This window comes from Oenanthe melanoleuca, chromosome 21 (genome assembly GCF_029582105.1).
Source record: "Oenanthe melanoleuca isolate GR-GAL-2019-014 chromosome 21, OMel1.0, whole genome shotgun sequence".
In the NCBI taxonomy this organism is placed as follows: Eukaryota; Metazoa; Chordata; class Aves; order Passeriformes; family Muscicapidae; genus Oenanthe; species Oenanthe melanoleuca.
In genome coordinates this window covers 934,443-956,324 of record NC_079354.1, presented here as the reverse complement: position 1 = coordinate 956,324, position 21,882 = coordinate 934,443, and the positions used below count along the sequence as shown (strand labels likewise).

Sequence of the window (21,882 nt, the reverse complement as noted above, 5' to 3'; positions counted from 1 at the left end):
TCTCCCCAACATTTGGGTCTCCCATATTTCACCCAGCCAAATAGCTGCGAGGGAAAAGTGCGTATGGAGGCACTCCTGACGCCTCAGGAAAATATGTTATTAATATCTAAATAACTTCCCAATACTGTCTCTAAATCTCCCCTTCGCCACTCCAGATGATGAATTCGTTTGAAGTGTTCTCCCGTCTCATCTTCGCTCTCTCTCTCCACCCCCCCCGCCACTTTCTTTCCTTTTTTTTTTCCTTTTTTTTTTTTTTTTTTTTTTTTTTTTTTTTTTTTCCATAGCCAGGCTTATTTCAAACTGGTAAATATCTAATTCCTTTAACCACGCTGCAGACACGTCTCTCTCTCCCCTCTCCCGGGCGCAATTCCCGCTTGGAAAAAACCCTCAACGGGAGAGCGAGACCCAGCGCGGCCTTGAGCTGCTCGCTGAGATGATTTCGGGTTAAAAGCGGCGATTTTTGGGGGGGATCTGTTTGTTTGCAGCAACCCCTGGATCGCGCGTTTCCCTCTCAGCCTTTCCTGCCTTAATTCCATCTCTGCCCCCCAATTAGAGCCCAAACCTGCCATTAGGACGAGCCCTCCCCGTTTCCTTCCTGCGCTGCTCCATCGCAGCTCCATCTCCCCCCTGCTCCCAAAATCTGCTTCCTTCCCGCCCTGGGTAATGAAATCCCCTCCAAATTCCACATTAAAACGTCTCCATCGCGCTTCCTCCGCCGTCCGGGGCTCCCCACCTGCCTCTGATCCCGACATTTCCCTTCCCACTCCCCCCGCTCCAGGATGGATCCTTTGCTTCTCCCCCCTCAAAAAAAAAAAAGAGGGAAAGAGAAGGAAAAAAAACCCCCAAGTGCAGAGAACCCGCGGATCTCAGACATTTCCCCGCTGTTCCTTCGCTCCCTCCCGCGCAGCCGAGCCCCGCTCGCCGCATCCTTGTCTCAAGTTTGTTTTTTCAAACGCCTCGTGTTCGATTATTCTCGTTCATTCCCCTCTCCAGCCTTATCTCTCCTCCTCTCTTCTCTCCTCCCCGTCACACTCGATTTAGGCAGGAGTTTATCTTGCGAACATTTGCCGACTTTGTTTATGTAGCCCAGGTTCCCGTTCCCAAAAGCCACTGTTTGCCTTTGTAATTGTTATCTGTGTTTATTGTTGTACCTCATTTGTCTCAGCTTTTTTTGTGACATGTAAGCTCCGTGTGCGCCCGCATCCAGCCCCCCCCTCCCTCTCCCTGCATTTTTTTTTTTTTTATTCCTCTTTCCCTCTCTTCCCTCTCCTCTCGGCCTGAAATATGCACAGAATAACTCAGCCTAAAGCCAATGAATTGCTTGACACCTCCCTATCTCTTCTCCTGCCCCCCATTATTAGAGCTGATCCCGCTCGCAACACTCACAAATCCCGCCTGGGCTCTGTTTGATTAGATTGCCAACCTTTGGTAATCCCTTGATTTGATGAAGTGTCTGCTCGCGGCCCCCCCCGCGCTTCTAAACACACATTTACAGAGGAGCCGCGTGTTGGTTTTTAAACCCGCGCCGATTGTTTGCTGATAAATCGGCCCCGCAGCCCCTCCTGCCTCACGGCCGGCTGGGGGAACAAAGCCCTGCCCAGGTGTGGGGTCCCCCCTGCTCCGTCCGCTCCTCCCGAGCTCCCCCAAACCGGGCGGGACCTTCCAAACCACCCCCCGCTCCCCAAAATCCCGGCGGGAGCGGTGCTGGCGGCTCCCGGCTGGAATTGTCCCTGTCCCCCCTCCCGCACTGTCCCCAGCTCCAGCGGAGCTTTTCCTCCTTCTTTCCCCCAAATTCAGAACCCCGAACCCGCTGCTCTCCCCCAAATTCGGAACCCTGATCCCGCTGCTCTCCCCCCAAATTCAGAACCCTGATCCCGCTGCTCTCCCCACAAATTCGGAACCCTGATCCCGCTGCTCTCCCTCTTTCCCCCCAAAATCCGGAACCCAAACCCCATTACTGTTCAGCTTTCCCCCAAAATTCGGAACCCCAATCCCATCACGGTCTCACTTCCCCCCAAAATCTGAACCCAAATCCCTCCTCTCTCCATCTTTCCCCCAAAATTAGAACCCAAATTCCACCCCTCTCCAGCTTTCCCCCAAATCCGGAACCCAAATCCCATCACTGTCCAGCTTTCCCCCAAAATCTGAACCCAAACCCGCCTCTCTCCAGCTCTCCCCCAAATTCGGAACCCCAATCCCATCACTGTCCAGCTTTCCCCCAAATTCGGAACCGACCCCGCCGCTTTTCCCCCAAAATCAGCCGAGAGCACAAACTCGGGGGGCACAGAGCGGAAAATCCCCTAAAAACCTGCGATTCCACCCCAAAACCAAACCCGGGGGGCTCCGGGGGGGCAGCGCCCCCGTCCCCGCCGCTGCCCGGGGGGACCCCCCAGGTCTGGCCTCAATCAATTCCCTCCCTCCCCAGCAACCCCCGAGCAGCGCCCCCCGAAATTTGGGGGCGCCCAAATTCCACCCCCAGCGAGGGGGAGAGCGGCGCATCCCCTCCCTAATAAATAACAACAGATAATAATAATAATAATAACAACAACCAGCAACAACAACTCGCTGTTAACCAGGATAGATATATATATAAAATAAACATATATTAAAAAAAAAAAATTAAAAAAAACCCGAAGTGAAGCCTCATGAATATCCGCCCAGGGCTAGCTGGAGTGAGCCGTTTAAAGATGAAAGTGCAAAGAAATAAAGGCTCAATTTAATCTGCCTTAAAACCCTTCAACTTAACGTTTGTGCTGGGAACTCAGAGAGTGAGTACTGATTGGGGATAAATACATTTCTTAGCATGCCTTGGAGCTATTACACCCTTCTCCAACACAGCTCCCTATTCAACAGCCACAGTTTTCATTACCAGCTCTAATAAGTCTTAACATTATTAAATGCCAAGCAGACGATAGAAAGAAACAGGCGCAGGGTGGAAGCTTTCTTTCCCACTTAAAAAGAGAGAGCATTTAGGGCTGTCTTCCCCCGGCTCCCCGCGAGGAGAACCCGCCACGGAGCGAAAAAAAAAAAAATTAAAAAAAAAAAAAAAGATTTAAAAAAAAAAAAAAAAGCAAACCCAAACTTTTTCTCCCCTTCTCGGAGGGTGATGAAATTGATTTAAAAAAAAATAAAAAATAAACAAAAATCTTCCCCTCCCTCAAGCAGCGCGAGGTTTGTTTTGGTGGGAGCCACCTGGAAATAAAAACCGGGTGGAGGCAGAAAAAGCCCTGATGGGGTTTTAATTGCGGGATGTAAAATCGCCGCGTTTCCCAGCACAATTTTTTTTTTTTTTTTCCAGCAGAAATCGAGTTTTTTTCCCGAGCAGAAACCGCGGCGTTTTCCAGCCGCCGCCTGCCAGAGTTTTACAAGCGGGATCATCAATTATCTTAATTGGGGCCATTAACACTTTCCCAGGCGTTAAAACCCGCCCGGGCAGCGGGAAATTCGGAATTTTGGACGCTCCTGTTGGAGACCCAAATTTCCCCGAATTCCAGCGGTGTTTTTTTTTTTTTTTTTTTTTTTTTTTTTTTTTTTTTGGGATTTCTTTTGGGCCGGGGCTAAAAAAGCGGGAATTGCGGAAAAATTGGGATTTCTCTGCGGGGCCGGGAGAGATTGTGCGCGCTCGGAGGGAGCGCGGCGCTCCACAGGCTCCGGCCGCGGGAATTTGCCCAAATTAGCCCCCTTTCATCCAGGAACGGGGGCTCGTGTTTGATTTGTCCGCGGCCTCACCCATGAAGGCAGAAGGGAGCGTTTTGTTTTGCCTCTTGACACGCACTTCTTGCGTGCTAATCAGGGATAAAAAGCTCCCCGCTCCTTCATTCTTATTTTTTTTTTTTTTTAATTTTTCTTTTGGGGGTAAACGCGAGGACAGAGGGAAAAAAAACAAAAACCAAAAAAACAAACCCAACCCGCTGTTTCAAAAATAAAGATATTTTTTCCGAGCCTGGCTGAAAACACAACTTAACGCCCCCTCCCCAAAATCTCTTTTTTCCCCCTTTTAATAAAATTAAAAACACCCCGAAAATGAGCGGGGGGAGCTTCTGGAGGACACAATGGCCCCGATTTGCAAATGAGCATCGCCCCTCTCCCAAATCACAGCAACATTTTGCAGCGTCCAACGGCTCTGCCTTTCTGCAGCAGCCGCTCCGATAATATTACAAAACTATCTAACAGCAGGGAGTTTTGAATAATTTATCTCCCTTTCTTCCCGTCCTCGGCCCTTTGTCCAAAAGTTTTTCTCCTCCTCGCGGAATTTTGAATGAGAATGGACGCGCCCTCCCTCCCCCATCCCTTTACTCCATTTTTAAGGCGGTCTCGGGTTTTTCCCCCTTTTCCCCCCTCTTTCTTTCTTTTTTTTTTTTTTTTCTTTCTTTTTTTTTCTTTTCTCTCTATTTTTTTTTCTCCGCTGTTTGCTTTTGTGGTCAGGAATCTTTTCCTTATAAAGCTTCAATAGACTCGAAGGTCTTTGTAAGTGAAGTTCATCTTCAAGGTTGGGAAAAGAGAGTGGGGCGGGGGGGAAGGATCGGATCCTTAAAAAAAATAAAATGAAATAAAATAAAATAAAACCCCTTTTGTGCACCTTCATTTTCAACTCCCGCTATCGCGGCTCGGGGGAGCCTTTTCTGCCCCAAAATTCCCCCCCACGTCACCATTGCCCCACTTGTCCCAAACTGGGGGAAATTTGGGAGCGACGGGGAAAGTTTGGGAGCGATTCCCACGCCGGGACTGGGGGATGCCACAAATCCCCCAAAATTCCAACTCCGCTCAACCCCAGCCCGTCCTGGCTTTGCTCCCATTCGGGAGAAAACCGAATCGGAATTTCCCGCGGCCCGGGACTCCCAAAATCGCCTTTTTCTCCCCCAAAAATGCTCCGAGCTCCGGCACGCGGCGCTAATTCCGTGCCCGACCCGAGCGGCTCCAACTCCGCTTTTATTCCCTGACGAATCTGGCGGGTTCTCCCTCAAAATTCCACCTTCTCTTTTGTTTGCTTTGGTTTGGTTTTGTTTTGGAACCCGCGCTCCAATTCCCGCCCCCAAGTTCACATTCCCAGCTGGGAAAAGTTGGAATTTTCCTGGCGGGTCTGGGAGGTGATAACAGATCCTGGCGCGGAGCCTTCCCCCTCCAGCAGCGCAGGGTTTTCCCTGGATCGTTTCTCGTTCCAGGAAAAGCCGGATGGGTAATTTTTCCCAGGATAGTTCGGGGGTGCTCCGGGGACCCCCCGTGTCCCGCGGGTGCCCGGCGGCGCTGGCGGCTCCCGTCCCTAATTGATATTGATCGGCGCCATCGGTCACCTGTCAGCCCCGGTTCCAGGGGACCACTTAGGCGGGCGGCAGCGAAATCTGTTTAACAAATTCATTTACGAGGTGCCTCTCCCCCCCTCCGGCCATTCCCGACCTCCATTTTTTTTTTTTTTAATGGATAATTGATCCCGAGCACAGCACCGACAACTCTCCCACCTCCTGGCAGCGCAGGGATTTTTTGGGAAAAGCCGAACCGGGCGGCTCTGGAGCCACCCCCGTGTCCCTCCCCCGGTACCTTTGTCGCCCAGGATGCCGTCGATGCTGTGCTTGGCCTTCTTGTCGCCGTCCTCCTCCTTCTTGTCGCACTCCTCGTCCTCCTCTTTCTTGCCGAATTTGATGCGGAGCACGCGGCTAATCGAACTCACTAAACCTCGGACAGTCAAAGGCAGAAAGGAGAGTATAAGCTGCCTGGGAAAAGTGGGAAGCGCCGGGAATGCACCTGCAGCATCTCCCGGTCCCAAAATTCCCCGAGTGGATCCGCTGCGGGGTGTCCCAGGGCAGCCACAAATCTTGTAAATTGGGGGAAAAAACCCGCAATTCCCAAATTCCCACAGCAGGGATGGAGCTCCGGGCCCCAAAACCAACAGGGACTCACAGGCAGAGCAGCCCGGACCCCAAAAACATCCCTGCAGGCAGAACTTTGGGATCCGGCCTCGCTCCCCATGGATCCCTGGGGATCTCGTGGAATTTCGTGGAATTTCATGGAATCTCGTGGAATTTCACGGATCTCCTGATCTCTGGGGATCTCCCTGATCTCTGGATCTTTCCAGGTCTCTGGAAACCTCATGGAATCTCACGAATCTCGTGGATCTCATGAATCCCTGGACCTCTGGGGATCTCCCTGATCTCTGGATCTCTCCAGGTTTCTGGGAATCTCACGAATTTAATGTATCCCTGGATCTCTGGGGATCTCACTGACCTCTGGATCTCTCCAGGTCTCTGGGAATCTCACGGAATCTCACGAATCCGTGGATCTCATGGATCTCTGCCCCATGGAGACGTTGCTGCTCGGCCCCCACAGCTCAAATCCCAGCTCCCCTTCCCCCCTGGATTTGGGGGGCTCCTCTGGAGGTCTCCCCCCATCCCCAGCATCCCCCCAGTTTTCCAGGGAGCTGGAGAAAGTTGGGAAAAGGGGCTTTGTTTGTGCTTGGGTTTGCAGCATCCGGGGCACAAATCCCGGGGTTTTCTGGGGGAGGTTTCCCAGGAGGGTGTTTGGATCCTCCGGGAATCCTTTCCCGTGGGAGAACCATTCCCACGGCGCCGCGGGGCTGTGGCCAAGCTGCCTTCTCACCTGAGGGCACCGTGCTGCGGTCGCAGTGCCCGTCCTTGAGCAGCCGGTCCCGGATCTCCCAGCTGAACATCCCGGGGTTCTCCCGCTTGTATTCCTCGATTTTCTTCTCCACGTCGGGAGTCGCGACCTGCTTTTGTGACCAAGGGGCGCCGGGGTGTCCCCGCGGGGGTGGACGGACGGGAAGGGAGGGAGAGCAGGGGGGAAAAAAGCGCTTTTAATTCAAAAGAAGCGCTGAGCGGCGCAGCTCAGCCCCGGCTGCGGGGTTCGGGGTGGAAAATCGGGATTGGGAGCGGGGAAAGGAGAGAAATCCAGCTGGGAAAAGGCCCCGCTCCCCAAAATCCTAAACGCGGGTGTCTGGGAGAGCCGGCAGGGTGGGATTATCCTGAGCTCAGGGGACAATTTTGGGGTGTTTTTGGACAGCCAGGGATTTCCTATTCGCACAAAATCGCGGATTCCCCGCTCCCCACAGCCCGCCGGAATCGCTCCAGCGCGCACCACTTGTTGCACGTGGAAGCAACAAAAAAAAGAAACCACTTTAATCCATCCATCACCTCCAACTCGGGCCTCGCTTTCTCCCTAGTAGAGGCCAAAAATCTCAGCCTTACTCAAACCCTTTTCCCCTAAAAAAAAAAAAAAACCACAAAAACCGCTTGGAAAACTCTGTGACCCCCGGGAAAAGGCGGAATTTTGGGGCGCGGTGCCCGCAGCGCACTCACCCTGGGCTTGCTGCCGCCGATGGCCCCGGGCCGGATGGATCCGGTCTCCTGGTAGCGGCAGAGGATTTTGGAGACGCAGCCGTGGGAGACGCGGAGCTGCCGGGAGATCACGCAGGGCCGGATGCCGTGATGCGCCATCTCCACGATCTTGTGGCGGATGTGGTTGGGCAGCGGGCGCCCGTTGATGAAAACCCCTCCGAGCTGGTTCACCCTGCCCTGGCCCAGCGGGGTGGACACTGCGAGGGACACGGAGGAAAAAAAAAAAAAAAAAAAAAAGAAAAAAAAAAACGGGGAAAAGTTAAAATAAAGGGGGAAAATCCGGCGTGTGCTTCCCCGCACATCCCGCTTCTCTCCCGGGATTTGGAGGTTTAAAACAAGGGGAAAAGTCTCGCCCGTGCCCTGCGCTCCGTGGTTATCCCGGTGTTTGTTTATCCCGGCACCACGCGGGACATTTTCCCGTGGAAAGTGGGAAAATAAAAATTCTGCCCATCCCCGAGATATCCCCAGTGTGTCCATCCCTGTGAATTTGTCCGGATTTGGGATTTCGCACCTTGGTTTGAAATCATTCCCGGAGTTTGGAACGCGAGGAGATCCAAACCCGCACGACAAAACCCTCCCAAAACTTCCCTTTTCTCCCCCAAAAATCCTCCCCGCGCTTCTCGCCTCGATTTACCGAGCTCCGCTTTCACACAAACTTTTGGAAATCACCTCTGAAACACCCTCGGGGTACTTTTTTTGGGGTGATTTGAGGTTTTTTTGGGTGGGTTTCGGGGAGTTTTTACCCCGCGGCCGCTTCGCCGCCGCCTCTCCGGGCGCGGGGGCGGCGGCGGCTCCTTCACCCCCTCCCCAATTTATCGAACACCTCGCGCGGCAGATCTCGCAGATTAATACGATTTCACAGGCTGGAAATTAAGGCAAAAAGGAGGGGAGGAAGGATGGGAGGGGGCAGAACTCAGCTGGGTAATTTGCGCGAGTCTGGAGGGGGCGAGGGCCAGGCGAGGCGAGAGCGGCGGATTTTTAATTTTTTTTTTTTTTCTTTATATATATAATTTTTTTTTTTTCCACTCTCCTGCTACAAAGAAAAGTCGATTCCAGAAATTGCCTGGCGATTTAGCGAGAATCATGCACCGCTAATTCCGAGTCACTTTGGCCGGCGCTCCCTGGATGTATCATTATCGACAGATAACACTCGAGTGGCCAATTTTACATTCAAGAGCCGCTAAAAGCGCCGGCCGCTCTCTCCTTTCATTATTCCCAGTCATGTTGTGCAAATATTGTTGTAATCCTTTGATCCTTTCCCTTGCCGTCTGTTTTACTTCATTTGCTACAGAAAAGCACTTCAGCAAATCCCCGCGCCCTGTGTGTTTTGCAGCCTGCGTGGTTTTCCGCGGGTTTGCGATTCGCCACTTGAGCACGGGCGGGATGAAATTTTCCCCGCTTTTAATAAATGCGGCCAGAGGTGTCCCGGCTAGAAATTTGCTCTTTTTTTTTTTTGCTTTTTTTTGCCTTTTTTTTTTTGGGAATGTGTGTGCCTGGAAATAATCGCCCCCCGCGTGACAAAGGCACGGCGGAGGGAGGATGGGTGACACTCGGCGAGGTGACAGTTCCGAGTCCCCGCTTCGCCAGCGCCGGCCAAGGACATCCCGCTGCTCCAGGAGCCCCCCGGATAAAGGTTTTTATTCTTATTTTCCCCCTCCGAAAAGTTAAATCGCATCAGTTTGGTTGTTTTCCCTCGCTTTGATGAGAAGGTGAAATTGTCGGGACGTTAAAAAAAAAAACAACCAACCCCAAAAAAAACCCCCAAAGCGGGAGAAGCTGCCCCAAAAATCCTGCGAGATGCCGGGAATACTCGAAACACGGGAAAACTGAGAAGCACATCCCGGGAATTGGCGCGGGAATGGGCTGGGTAGGGGTGAGGAGTTGGGAGAATTTCGGGAACCCCCCAAGAGCGGAGTTCAACCGCACCCCCCGCCCCGAGGGCCCTTCCCGGGTGATTCCAGAGGGATGGAGCGGAGCTTTTCCTAAACTAACCCCCCAAATAATTCCAGAGGGATGGAGCGGCGCTTTTCCAAAATAACCCCCCAAATAATTCCAGAGGGATGGAGCAGCGCTTTTCCTAAACTACCCCCCTGAATAATTCCAGAGAGATGGAGCGGCGCTTTTCCAAAATAACCCCCCAAATCATCCTAGAGGGATGGAGCAGCGCTTTCCCAAAACTGACCCCCCAAATCATCCTAGAGGGATGGAGCAGCGCTTTTCCAAAATTACTCCCCCAAATAATTCCAGAAGGATGGAGCAGCGCTTTTCCAAACCTAATCCACCACCCCCCCCCGGTAATTCCAGCCCTTTTCCAGGTTTTCCAGACCTACCTTCCAGCGGGAAGCCGGTGCGGGGGTAGTTCTGCCCCGGCGCCGGGCGCATCATCCGCGGCACCGTCCCGGGCAGCGCTGCCATGGTCGGGGGGCGGCCGAGGGGCTCCGGGGCCAACCGGGGCTGGGGGGACACCGGGCACAAGCGGGGGGCAGCGGGGCAGCCTCTTCCGACCTTCCCAGCCCTTCCAGCGGCTGCAAAACAAGGGAGAAATCTGGGCTCCGAACGCGAAAAAACCCCCAAAAACACCCAGAAAAAAAAAATAAATAATAATAACGAGGACAACGATAATAAAAAGCGAAAAAAAAAAATCAAAAGGCTGCAACGAGAGGGGTGGGGATTGAGGGGGGATCACCCACCAGAAATTGCCGGGAAAGTTTGGGGGCTGCGTCCCGAGCGGCCGCTCCGCTGGAATGTCACCCGGGAGGAGCGGGCACAAAGTTGCCGGGGAGCTGGGCTGGGCTTGGGGCTGGTTTAGGGCTGGTTTAGAGCTGGTTCAGAGCTGGTTTAGGGCTGGTTCTGGGCTGGTTTAGGGCTGGCGGGGGGCAGAGCGGCCCCCCGGATTCGCTCCGTGCGCTGCGGTTCTTCCTCCTCGCGGCGCGGTTGTGGCAGCGCTGGAGGGACGGAGGAGGAGGAGGAGGAGGGTGGGGAGGAGGGGGAGGGGGCTGGAAGTTGCTCCGGAGGGGAATTTGGGGCGGTGGGAAGGACGGGCGGGCTCTGATAGGCTCCGGCTCCTTTCTTTTATGGGAAGGGGGATCCGCGCCCGGCCCCGGCACCAATGGGAGCGGAGCCCCGCGCTCCTCGCAGATTTTTTTGGGATGTTTTTAGTCATTCTCAGGTTCTTCATGGAAAGCTCGAGCTGGTAGAAAAGATAGCGGGGTGAAGCAGAGCAGGGAAAATTTAGGAATTACGCCTTTTTTTTTTTTTTTGTGGGTTTTATTTTGTGTTTTTAGGGTTTTTTTTTTTTTTCTCCCCCAAGTGGATTCCAGGAGGGGAAAAGAGGGCGGGGCATGGGCTGAGCGCGGCTCGGGGTGGATGGAAAAATAAAATAAAATTAAAAAAAAAAAAAAAAGGAAATTAAAAATAAAGTAAAATCGGAGATAAAAGTAGGATTGAGAAAATAGATAAAGACTTCGAAAGAAATAATTGAAAGGAATAAAAATGAACGCAAAGAGCAATTACAACAGGTTAAAATTCAAAATTAAAAAAAAATAAAATTATTGCGAGAAATTAAAAAAAAAAAAACAGCTAGATAATAAATAAATAAGTGGAATAATAATAAATAAATGTTACTAATTAATTAATTAAGTGTCCCCCACCCCTCATCCCGCTCCCTCCAAGGAGTTTGGAGCCGCTTTTCCCACCCCTCACCCCAACCCCCCCTCACTCTGTGGGGCCGAATTTGGGGCCAGCCCAGCCGGGGTGTGTCATTAATTAACAACCGCCTTTAATTACGGGGCGGAGAATTCCCGAATTTCCCCCAAAAAAGCTTCGGGAGCCGCGGGAGGGAGCGCGCAGCGGGACGTGACGCCGGAGCCGCCGCTGCCTTTTCCTTTTGTTGGCAGCTGGAAAAGGGCCCCAAAAACCCCCCCGGGTGCTGCTGCCCCCCAAAAACCTCATCCCGCTCCTGCCAAGCGTTTAAAACCCGCCCCAAAATCTGGGGAACAATTTCAGCTCGGCCTAAATCCGCGCGCGGGGTTTTCCTCCCTTTCCATCCTCAATCCCCCTCCCCCGATAAAAACCAAACTGGGCAGTGAGGAGGGAAAAAAAAGCGATTTGAAATTCTTTAAAATTCTTTCCCACGTGTCAAGTTGAGCCCGAACTTTGAGCCCGGCTCAGGCGCGACGCAAATAAATCTAATTCCCAAAAAACTCTTCCTTGCTTTCCAAAAAAAAAAAAACAATTCCTGGAGTTTTTTTGGGTTTTTTGGGGGGGAAAAGCTCAGGAGCAGCAGCCCCGCCGCATTCTTGCAGCCCTAATTCAATTATCAGCCAGGATAGGGGGGAAGGAGCCTGGGAATAAAGTTGAAAATTAAATATTTCTGCTCTGCCGGCGCTGGGGGAAGGTGAAACTCCGGGAGCCGAGCAGGAAAATCCCTCACTTCAATCGCCGCGTTTGTTTTCCCTCCTTCCCCCGCCCCGTTCTCCTGAAATTGGGGGAAGATTCGGCACTTTCAGGCCAAAAAAAAAAAAAAAAAAAAAAAAAAAAAAAAAAAAAAAAAAAATTTACTTTCTCCTGCAGCTCCGGGCAGTGGCCACGCAAGGAGCTAAATTTATCATTATTATTATTATTATCATTATTATTATCATTACCATTATTATAAGTATTTTATTTATGCATGGTTATATTTATCAATATATTTATTATTATATTTATTACTATATATATTATAACATTTATTATTATGTTTATTATGATATTTATTATGATTTTATTAATTTAATTTTTTTTTTGCCGGGAGTCAGGTGGCGGCCGCACCCCGGGATTTGCCCCTTGGGGGGGTCAGGGGGTGCCCGGGTCTGTCCCCACCCATCACCCCAAAATCCCAATTCCAGGAGGCGCCGCTCACTCCAAACCCATTTTGGGGTGAAATTTGAATTTTTTCACTATTTTTTTCCCCAGTTTTCCCATCTTTTGGCGGCTCTGCCTGGCGGACAAAAGGCGAGCGCGGATTAAATCCGGCGTCCATCGGGAGCGCGGCGCGGAATTCCCGCGGCTTTCCCGGCGGGAATTGCGCTCCTCACCTCCCTCCGCATCTCCATGGTTTCCTGAGGTATGTTCCTGCTCGATAAATGTCGCGATTCCCTCGGGAACGGGCTGGGATTATTTGGGATTTTTTAGGAGCATCCCGTTATCCCTCGCGGGAGGGTTTCCAACTTGGAAATGCGGATTTTTTTTTTTTTTTTGGGATAAATTTTCCACATCTCCATGGAAAAAGATGCTCTCGCAGCCCCATTCAGAGATTTAATTAATTATGATTCTCCTCAAAAACTATTTTTTAAAAAATATTTTTATGTATTAGAATTCTCATCAAAAAATCCTTTTCTTATTTTTTTTTTTTCAAATTTTATTTTTTAGGGATGTCGTTACATTTCTGGAGTGCAGCACATCCAGGCAGGAGAAATTTCTTTGGAAAATGACTCAGAGGAAAACCTGAAAGATCGGATCCCGATTTTCAGCACAAGGATGGGAGAAAAAAAATTAAATAATTAAAAAAACAAATCCCCAAACCAACCCTAAAAGCGCCGGGGGTTGAATTATTTAATGAAAAGTTGATTGTGGATGTGGGAATGTTTTCCACGGGAGATCCCGCTGTAATGAGAGTTATTTTTCCAAGCGATTATCCAAGAAATCTCCCTTGAACGGGAGAGAAATCCACGCTGGGAAACGAGGATTTAAAGGAAAATATTTCTGCGGGATTTCCGCGTTTTTCCAGAGTCACCAGCGGGGAAAATCCGGGAAAGGCGCGGCCGGGAGGGTTCGGTTCCCCAGGAAAGCAGAAAAGGGGGGAAGGAAACTCGGGAGCTGCGGGAAAATTGTGGGAAAGGGGCTGGGAGGTGGGGGAAATAATTAATTAATGGATTAATTAGATTTATTTCATTCTAATTAATGGATTCTGCTTTTCCAGGATTGGGGAATCCAGGAGTGTCCCAAAAGTGTCCCCAGGAGTGTCCAAGGATTGTCCCAGGTGTCCCCGAGATTGTCCCAGGTGTCTCCAGGTGTCCCCAGGATTGTCCCAGGTGTCCCCAGGTGTTCCCATGTGTTCCCAGGTGTCTCAAGGATTGTCCCAGGTGTCCCCGGGATTGTCCCAGGTGTCCCCAGGTGTGTCCAAGGATTGTCCCAGGTGTCCCCAGGTGTGTCCAAGGATTGTCCCAGGTGTCCCCAGGTGTTCCCAGGTGTTCCCAGGTGTTCCCAGGTGTCTCAAGGATTGTCCCAGGTGTCCCCGGGATTGTCCCAGGTGTCTCCAGGTGTCCCCAGGACTGACCCGATTGTCCCAGGTGTCCCCAGGAGTGTCCCAAAAGTGTCCCCAGATGTCCCCAGGATTGTCCCAGGTGTTCTTAGGTGTCCCCAGCAGTGTCTCAGGAATGTCCGAGCAGAGTCCCCCAGTGCGTCCCAGGTGTCCCCAGGTGTGTGTCCCAGGTGTCCCCAGGATTGTCCCCAGGTATCCCCAGGTGTCCCTAGCAGTGTCCCAGGTGTTCCCAGTGCCTCCAGCAGCGTCCCAGGAATGTCCCACCAGTGTCCCCCAGTGCGTCCCAGGTGTGGCCTGGTGCTCCCAGGATTGTCCCCAGGATTGTCCCCACATGTTCCCCGGATTGTGCCCAGGAGTGTCTGAGCAGTGTCCCCAGGTGTCCCCAGCGTTGTCCCAGGTATCCCCAGGATTGTCCCAAGTGTCCCCAGGATTGTCCCAAGTGTCCCTAGGATTGTCCCCAGGATTGTCCCATGTGTTCCCAGTGTTGTCCCAGGTGTTCCCAGTGCCTCCAGCAGTGTCCCAGGAATGTCCCAGCAGTGTCCCCCGGTGCTCCCAGGACTCTCCCAGCAGTGTCCCCAGATTTCCCCAGGTGTCCCCAGCAGTGTCCCAGATATCCCCGGCAGTGTCGCCAGGTGTCCCCAGGATTGTCCCGGGTGTTCTCAGGTGTCCCAGCAGTGTCCCAGGGTACCCCAGTGCATCCCAGGTGTCGCCTGGTGCTCCCAGGATTGTCCCATGTGTCCCCAGGATTGTCCCCAGATGTTCCCCGGATTGTGCCCAGGAGTGTCCCAGCAGTGTGCCCAGGTGTCCCCAGGATTGTCCCAGGATTGTCCCAGGTGTCCCCAGGATTGTCCCAGGTGTCCCCCGGTGCTCCCAGGATTGTCCCGGGTGTCCCCAGGATTGTCCCAGATGTCCCCAGGTGTCCCCAGTTCAGTTTTTCCCAGCCCAGCTCCCGGCCGGGCTCCGAAGGCGGAGCTTAGCTCCTAGGCCGGGCTTAGCTCGCCCCGGGCCGTTCCCTGATCCAAGCCCGACATCTCTGGGATGAGCCGGGAATTTCCACGGGATGAATCCCGCCCGCCTCGTTCCCGGTATTCCCCGATCCCACAGAATTCCCGGAGCGGGGTTCAATCCCCTTTCCCCTCTCCCGCGGGGTTCTCCCGGGGCCCCTCCAGGTGTGTCCCGCCTGGATCTGCCTCTGGAATAACGCCTGGAATCAGGAGCCGGGGGGAGGGGAGTGTCCCCCGAGGGATCCCAGGGAACGGGATCGGGAGGGACAGGCCGGGAAAACAGGGGGTGGGTCCTGCCCGGGCGGGGAAAACTGGGATTGGGAATTCCAGGGAGTTTTCTCCTGGAGATCTCCAGCTCCGTGGGATGGGATCCATAAACCTCCACAATTCCCAAATAATTCCCAACCCAATCCATCTGATTCCATGAGGGATTCCCACCTCAATCCCTGTTCCCAAATAATTCCCAAACCATTCCCAAACCATTCCAGCTGCATCCGTGTGGGATTCCCATCCCAACCCCTGTTCCCAAATAATTCCCAAATAATTCCCAACCCGTTCCATCAGTTTCCATGAGGGATTCCCACCCCAATCCCTGTTCCCAAATAATTCCCAAACCATTCCCAAACCATTCCAGCTGCATCCGTGTGGGATTCCCACCCCAATCCCTGTTCCCGCATAATTCCCAAATAATTCCAAAACTTTCTGTCTGATTTCATGTGGGATTCCCATCCCAACCCCTGTTCCCAAATAATTCCCAAATAATTCCCAACCCGTTCCATCAGTTTCCATGAGGGATTCCCACCTCAATCCCTGTTCCCAAATAATTCCCGAATCATTCCCAAACCGTTCCAGCTGCATCCGTGTGGGATTCCCACCCCAATCATCTCCAGTGGGATTAGGGCCTGTTCTGATTTTTGGGGAACATTCCCACGAGTCTGGGGTCTCTCCTGATTTTTGGGTATGATATCCATGGGATTGGGGTCTGTCCTGATTTTTGGTGAGAGTCTCCCTGGATTTTTGGGAAGCATTTCAACGGGATTTGGGCCCATCCAGCTTTTTGGGGAGCACTCCCATGAGTTTAGGGATTGTCTTGCATTTTGGGGGGGATTATCTGTAGGATTGGGGCCTGTCCAGATTTTTGGGAGCATCTCCCTGAATTTTTGTGGAGCATTTCCATGGGATTGGGGTCTGTCCTGATTTTTGGGAAGCATTTCCATGGGATTGGGGCCCATCCTGTTTTTGGGGAGCATCTCCACGGATTTGGGATCTGTCCTGCTTTTTGGGGGACCCTTCCATGGGACTGGGATCTGTCCTGATTTTTGGGGGGCATTTCCATGGGATTTGGATCTGTTCTAATTTTGGGGGAACATTCCCATGTCTTTGGGGTCTGTCCTGATTTTTGGGAAGGATTATCTATGGGATTAGGGTCTGTTCTGATTTTTGGGGGACATTTCCATGGGATTGGGGTCTGTCCTAATTTTTGGGGAGTCTCCCTAGGTTTTTGGGAAGCATCTCCATGGGATTAGAGCCTGTTCTAATTTTTGGGGAACATTCCCATGAGTTTGGGGTCTGTTCTGATTTTTGGGGGACATTTCCACGGGATTGGGGCCCATCCTGTTTTTGGGGAGCATCTCCACGGATTTGGGGTCTGTCCTGTATTTTGGGGCACAGCTCCATGGGATTGGGATCTGTCCTGATTTTTGGGGAGAATCTCCCTGAATTTTTGTGGAGCATTTCCATGGGACTGGGGCGTATCCTGATTTTTGGGGGGCATTTCCATGGGATTTGGGCCCACCCTGAATTTTGGGAATATCCCCCTGGGTTTCTCCTTTCTGCCGGGTCTCCTTTAGTCGGGGTGAATTTGCAGCACAATTCCCGTTCCCAATTCATCCATCCCAGGTGGAAAATTTCTCCTTTTGCGCTTCCCGAGTCATTTTTCCAAATTAGAATTTCAAGGGAATTGATCCCTCCCTTTGGATCCGGGTCTGTCCCACCCGTTAATTCCCTCATTCCATTCTCCCAGCAGAAAAAAGGGAATTCTGGAAATTCCCTCCTCGGAATTCCAAATCACCCGGGGCTGGAAAAATCCTGGAATGGTTCAGGGAAGAGGGAAAAGAACAGCCAGGTGGGATATTCCTGCCTTGCTGGGGTTAATGGGGATAATTATTGAAAATTATTGATAATTATTGATAATTATTGATAATTATTGATAATTATTGATAATTATTGATAATTATTGCACCAGGTGGAAACAATGGGAATTCCAGCAGGAAGAGCACCCAGGTGAAAAATCCCATCAGGAACTCAGAGTTCCCAAATATTGATAAAAAATACTAAATATTGATAAAAATCAGGGATTATCAATAATAAACCCACCCCGACACTGATTAAAATAAAGAAAAATAAAGAAATATAAAGAAATATAAAGAAAAAAAAGAATTATAAAGAAATATAAAAAATATAAAAAAATAAAGGAATATAATTTAATAGAAAGGAATATAAAGAAAAAGAAAGAAATAAAATATAATATAATGAAATGTAAAGAAATATAAAGAAATATAACATAATATAATACAATTAAATGTAATAAAATAGAATGTAATATGATATAATGTAATATAATATAATATAATATAATTACTGGAAAGTCTAATTTGCATGAATAATTTGGTAAAATAATTTAAAAAGGAAAAATAAAATAATTTGGAAACCCTTTAATTGCACAATAGAGACTTCAATAGAAATTATATTAATATTCACAATTAATTATCAATAATTATCTATGATAATTATTATTTATTTTTATTAGATATTATTTATTTTATATTGACAGGTAAAGATGGATGGATGGATGATGGATGGATGATGGATTGAAGATGGATGATGGATGGATGAAAGGAGGGATGGATGGATGATGGATGGATGATGGATGGATGATGGATGGATGATGGAGGATGGATGGATGGATGATGGATGATGAATGGATGGATGATGGATGGATGATGGATGGATGATGGATGGATGATGGATGGATGGATGGATGGATGATGGATGGATTGATGGATGATGGATGGATGATGGATGGATGGATGATGGATGATGGATGGATGATGGATGGATGATGGATGGATGGATGATGGATGGATGATGGATGGATGGATGATGGATGATGGATGGATGGATGATGGATGGATGGATGATGGATGGATGGATGATGGATGGATGATGGATGGATGATGGATGGATGATGGATGGATGGATGATGGATGGATGATGGATGGATGATGGATGGATGGATGATGGATGGATGGATGGATGGATGATGGATGGATGATGGATGGATGATGGATGGATGATGGATGGATGATGGATGGATGATGGATGGATGGATGATGGATGGATGATGGATGGATGGTGGATGATGGATGGATGGATGATGGATGGATGATGGAGGATGGATGGATGGATGATGGATGGATGGATAGATGATGGATGGATGATGGATGGATGATGGATGATGGATGGATGGATGGATGATGGATGGATGGATAGATGATGGATGGATGGATGATGGATGGATGATGGATGGATGGATGATGGATGGATGGATGATGGATGATGGATGGATGGATGGATGATGGATGGATGATGGAGGATGGATGATGGATGATGGATGGATGGATGGACACCTTGAAGAAAGTTCCAGTGTCTGAAGGGGCTCCAGGGCAGCAGGACAGGGAATGTTCCTCAGGAATTGAAGTGCCAGAACAAACACGGATGGGTCAGACTGAAATTCGGGTGGAATTTGGGAAGAAATTCTCCCCTGGGAAGGCGGCCAGGCCTGGGAACAGCTTCCCAGAAAAGCCATGGCTGCCCCTGGATCCCTGGGGCTGGACAGGGCTGGAGGCACCGGGATCAGGGATTCCCTGGGATCAGGGAATGGGATGGGCTTGGAGGCCCTTCCAGAACAACCAGAACCATTCCAGGATCCCGGGATCCCTTTCCCTGTCCCGTGGTGCCGCTGGATGGGGGAGTTCCTGGAATTCCAACAGGAACCCGCAGCTCCAGAGGGGTGAGGGTGTCGTGGGACAGATGGGCTCGGACACGGCCCGGACACGGCCCGGACACGGCTCGGACACGGCTCGGACACGGCTCGGACACGGCCAGGACACGGCTCGGACACGGCTCGGACACGGCCAGGACACGGCTCGGACACGGCCCGGACTCGGCTCGGACACGGCCAGGACACGGCTCGGACACGGCTCAGGGACGTTCCCTCCCTCGCTGTGAGCACAGAATTCCCTCGGGATCTCTCCCGGGCTCTCTGAATCTTCCTCCTTCCCTCATCCCCGCTTTTTTCGGGCTGAGCAGCGCGGCAGCTCCCGGCGCTCCAGCGGCGGATCCCTGCTGCCACCGCGTGGATTCAGCGGGGAAATTCGGGAAAAGATTCCCTGATTTATCCTCTTCTCCCTCCCTCCGCTGTGGAGGACACTGGGACAATCCCGCACCTTCATTCCAGGTGATCCCCAATCCCTGCCTGAACCAGGATATGGGGCTGGATCCATTTTTGGAGAACCCTGGGACAATCCCTTCATTCCAGGTGATCCCAAATTCCTGCCTGCACCAGGATCTGTGGCTGGATCTGTCTCTGGAGAACCCCAAGACAATCCCTTCATCCCAGATGATCCCAAATCCCTGCCTGCACCAGGATGTGGAACTGGATCCATTTTTGGAGAACCCAAAGACAATCTCTTCACCCAGGTGATCCCAAATCTCCGCCTGTATCAGGATCTGTGGCTGGATCTGTCTCTGGAGAACCCTGGGACAATCCCTTCATTCCAGGTGATCCCAAATCCCTGCCCGAATCAGGATCTGTGGCTGGATCCATTTTTGGAGAACCCCAAGATAATCCCTTCATCCCAGGTGATCCCAAATCTCCACCATGCCCTGGGATGCGGGGCTGGATCCATCTTTAGGGGACACCGGGACAATCCCTTCATCCCAGGTGATCCCAAATTCCTGCCTGAACCAGGATATGGGGCTGGATCCATTTTTGGAGAACCCCAAGACAATCCCTTCATTCCAGGTGATCCCAAATCTCTGCCTGCACCAGGATGTGGGGCTGGATCTGTCTCTGGAGAACCCTGGGACAATCTCATGTGGTCATTCCAGGTGATCCCAAATCTCCACCTGCACTGGGATGCGGGGCTGGATCCATCTTTGGAGGACACTGGGACAATCTCTTCATCCCAGATAATCCCAAATTTCCACCTGCACCGAGATGTGGGGCTGGATTTCTTTGGAGAACCCTGGGACAATCCCTTCACCCAGATGATCCCAAATCCCTGCCTGCACCAGGATGTGGAACTGGATCCATTTTTGGAGAACCCCAAGACAATCCCTTCATTCCAGATAATCCCAAATTTCCTCCTGTACCCGGATGTGGAACTGGATCCATCTTTGGAGGACACCAGGACAATCCCTTCACCCAGGTGATCCCAAATCTCCACCTGCACTGGGATCTGTGGCTGTGGAGGGCACCGGGACAATCCCACACCTTCATCCCAGGTGATCCCAAATTCCTGCCTGAACCAGGATGTGGGGCTGGATCCATTTTTGGAGAACCTTGGGACAATCTCTTCATTCCAGATAATCCCAAATTTCCTCCTGTACCCGGATGTGGAACTGGATCCATCTCTGGAGAACCCCAGAACAATCCCTTCATTCCAGGTGATCCCAAATGTCCACATGCCCCGGGATGTGGGACTGGGTGTGGCTGTGGAGGGCACCGGGACAATCCCACACCTTCATCCCAGGTGATCCCAAATCCAAGGAGAATGAAAATCCCATTCCAGGCAGATCCCAGCTCAGTCCCGACCCCTGCTCAGCATGGAATGAGGGGCGGTGGGATGGGGTTTACAGCCCCTGGACCCCAAATAATTCTGGGATTCTGGGGAGGAATATCCTGGATGAGCATCCAGGCCAGGAGCTGGGAAATTCAGAGCTGGGAAAATTGGGAATCTGAGCTAAATTGGGATCATTTCATTGGAACTGGGAAAATTTCCATTGGAACTGGGAAAATTTCCATTGGAACTGGGAAAATTTCCATTGGAATTGGGAAAATTTCCATTGGAATTGGGATAATTTCAATGGAATTGGGATAATTTCAATGGAATTGGGATAATTTCAATGGAATTGGGATAGTTTCCAGTGGAATTGGGATAGTTTCCAGTGGAATTAGGGTGATTTCATTGGAATTGGGATAATTTTCATTGGAACTGGGAAAATTTCCATTGGAATTGCAATAATTTCTGCTGGAACTGGGATGATTTCATTGGAACTGGGATGATTTCATTGGAACTGGGATGATTTCATTGGAACTGGGATGATTTCATTGGAATTGGGATAGTTTCCATTGGAATTGGGATAGTTTCCATTGGAATTGGGATAGTTTCCATTGGAATTGGGAGAGTTTCCATTGGAACTGGGAGAGTTTCCTTTGGAATTAGGATTATTTCATTGGAATTGGGTTAATTTTCATTGTAAATGTGATTTCACTGTAACTGTAATTCCAAATTTCCATTGGAACTGGGAAAATTTCCATTGGAATTGGGATGATTTCATTGGAATTCAGGAGTGGGAAGGGCTGGGGGATGGATGTTCCCAGGTTTTTTAGGAATCCCCTCATGGAATGAGGAGGAATGGGATGGGATTTAAAGTCCTCCAGCCCAAACAGTTCTGGGATTTGCTGGAGGAGAATTCCCATTTTTCCCTGCATGTTCCCTCATTCCCAAAACTCTTCTGGGCAAAAAGAGGGGGAAGGAGCAGAAATCAAGATAAAACTCCAAAATTATGGAATTTTCAGCCTTTCCCTACAGAAACGAGGTGGGAAATGGGTGGAATGAGGATCCTGCTCCATCTCCATGTGGGAATGAGGGATTTGCTGGGATGAGGAGCTGGGAATTCCCAAATTCCTGCGATTTTTGGGAATTTTATGTCCCCGTTGAGCCCCAAGATGTTTTGTGCTTTCCAAGCTTTTCCTCTGAAACATCCAAACCTTTGCCAGGATTTTTCCAGGATAAATCCTTATCTTTGCTGGGATGAAAAATCTTGGAAAAACGCGGGGTGTAATCTAGGAATAAAAATTCCAGGAAGATCCAAGCTGCAAATATAGGGGGGAAAAAAACCCAAAACGCTGGAAATCAAAGGAATGGCGATGCTGAAAGTTGGG

At 50.6% G+C, this 21,882-nt stretch overlaps 1 protein-coding gene across 3 annotated transcripts in view; it reads right to left on the bottom strand.

Moving 5' to 3' along the window:
• PAX7 (paired box 7) overlaps positions 1–9,761 on the bottom strand; it is a 107,584-nt gene extending 97,823 nt beyond the window's left edge. For 2 of the 3 annotated variants that reach the window (XM_056508168.1, XM_056508165.1), the window contains exons 1-4: positions 9,677–9,761; positions 7,308–7,543; positions 6,592–6,721; positions 5,536–5,664 (exon numbers count right to left, since the gene is read on the bottom strand). In XM_056508168.1, the coding sequence (XP_056364143.1) occupies positions 5,536–5,664; positions 6,592–6,721; positions 7,308–7,543; positions 9,677–9,761 (580 nt within the window). Of the gene's footprint in view, positions 1–5,535; positions 5,671–6,591; positions 6,722–7,307; positions 7,544–9,676 lie in introns of all 3 variants that reach the window. The other variant, XM_056508166.1, reaches the window with a different exon arrangement.
• Positions 9,762–21,882: the final 12,121 nt, after the last annotated feature.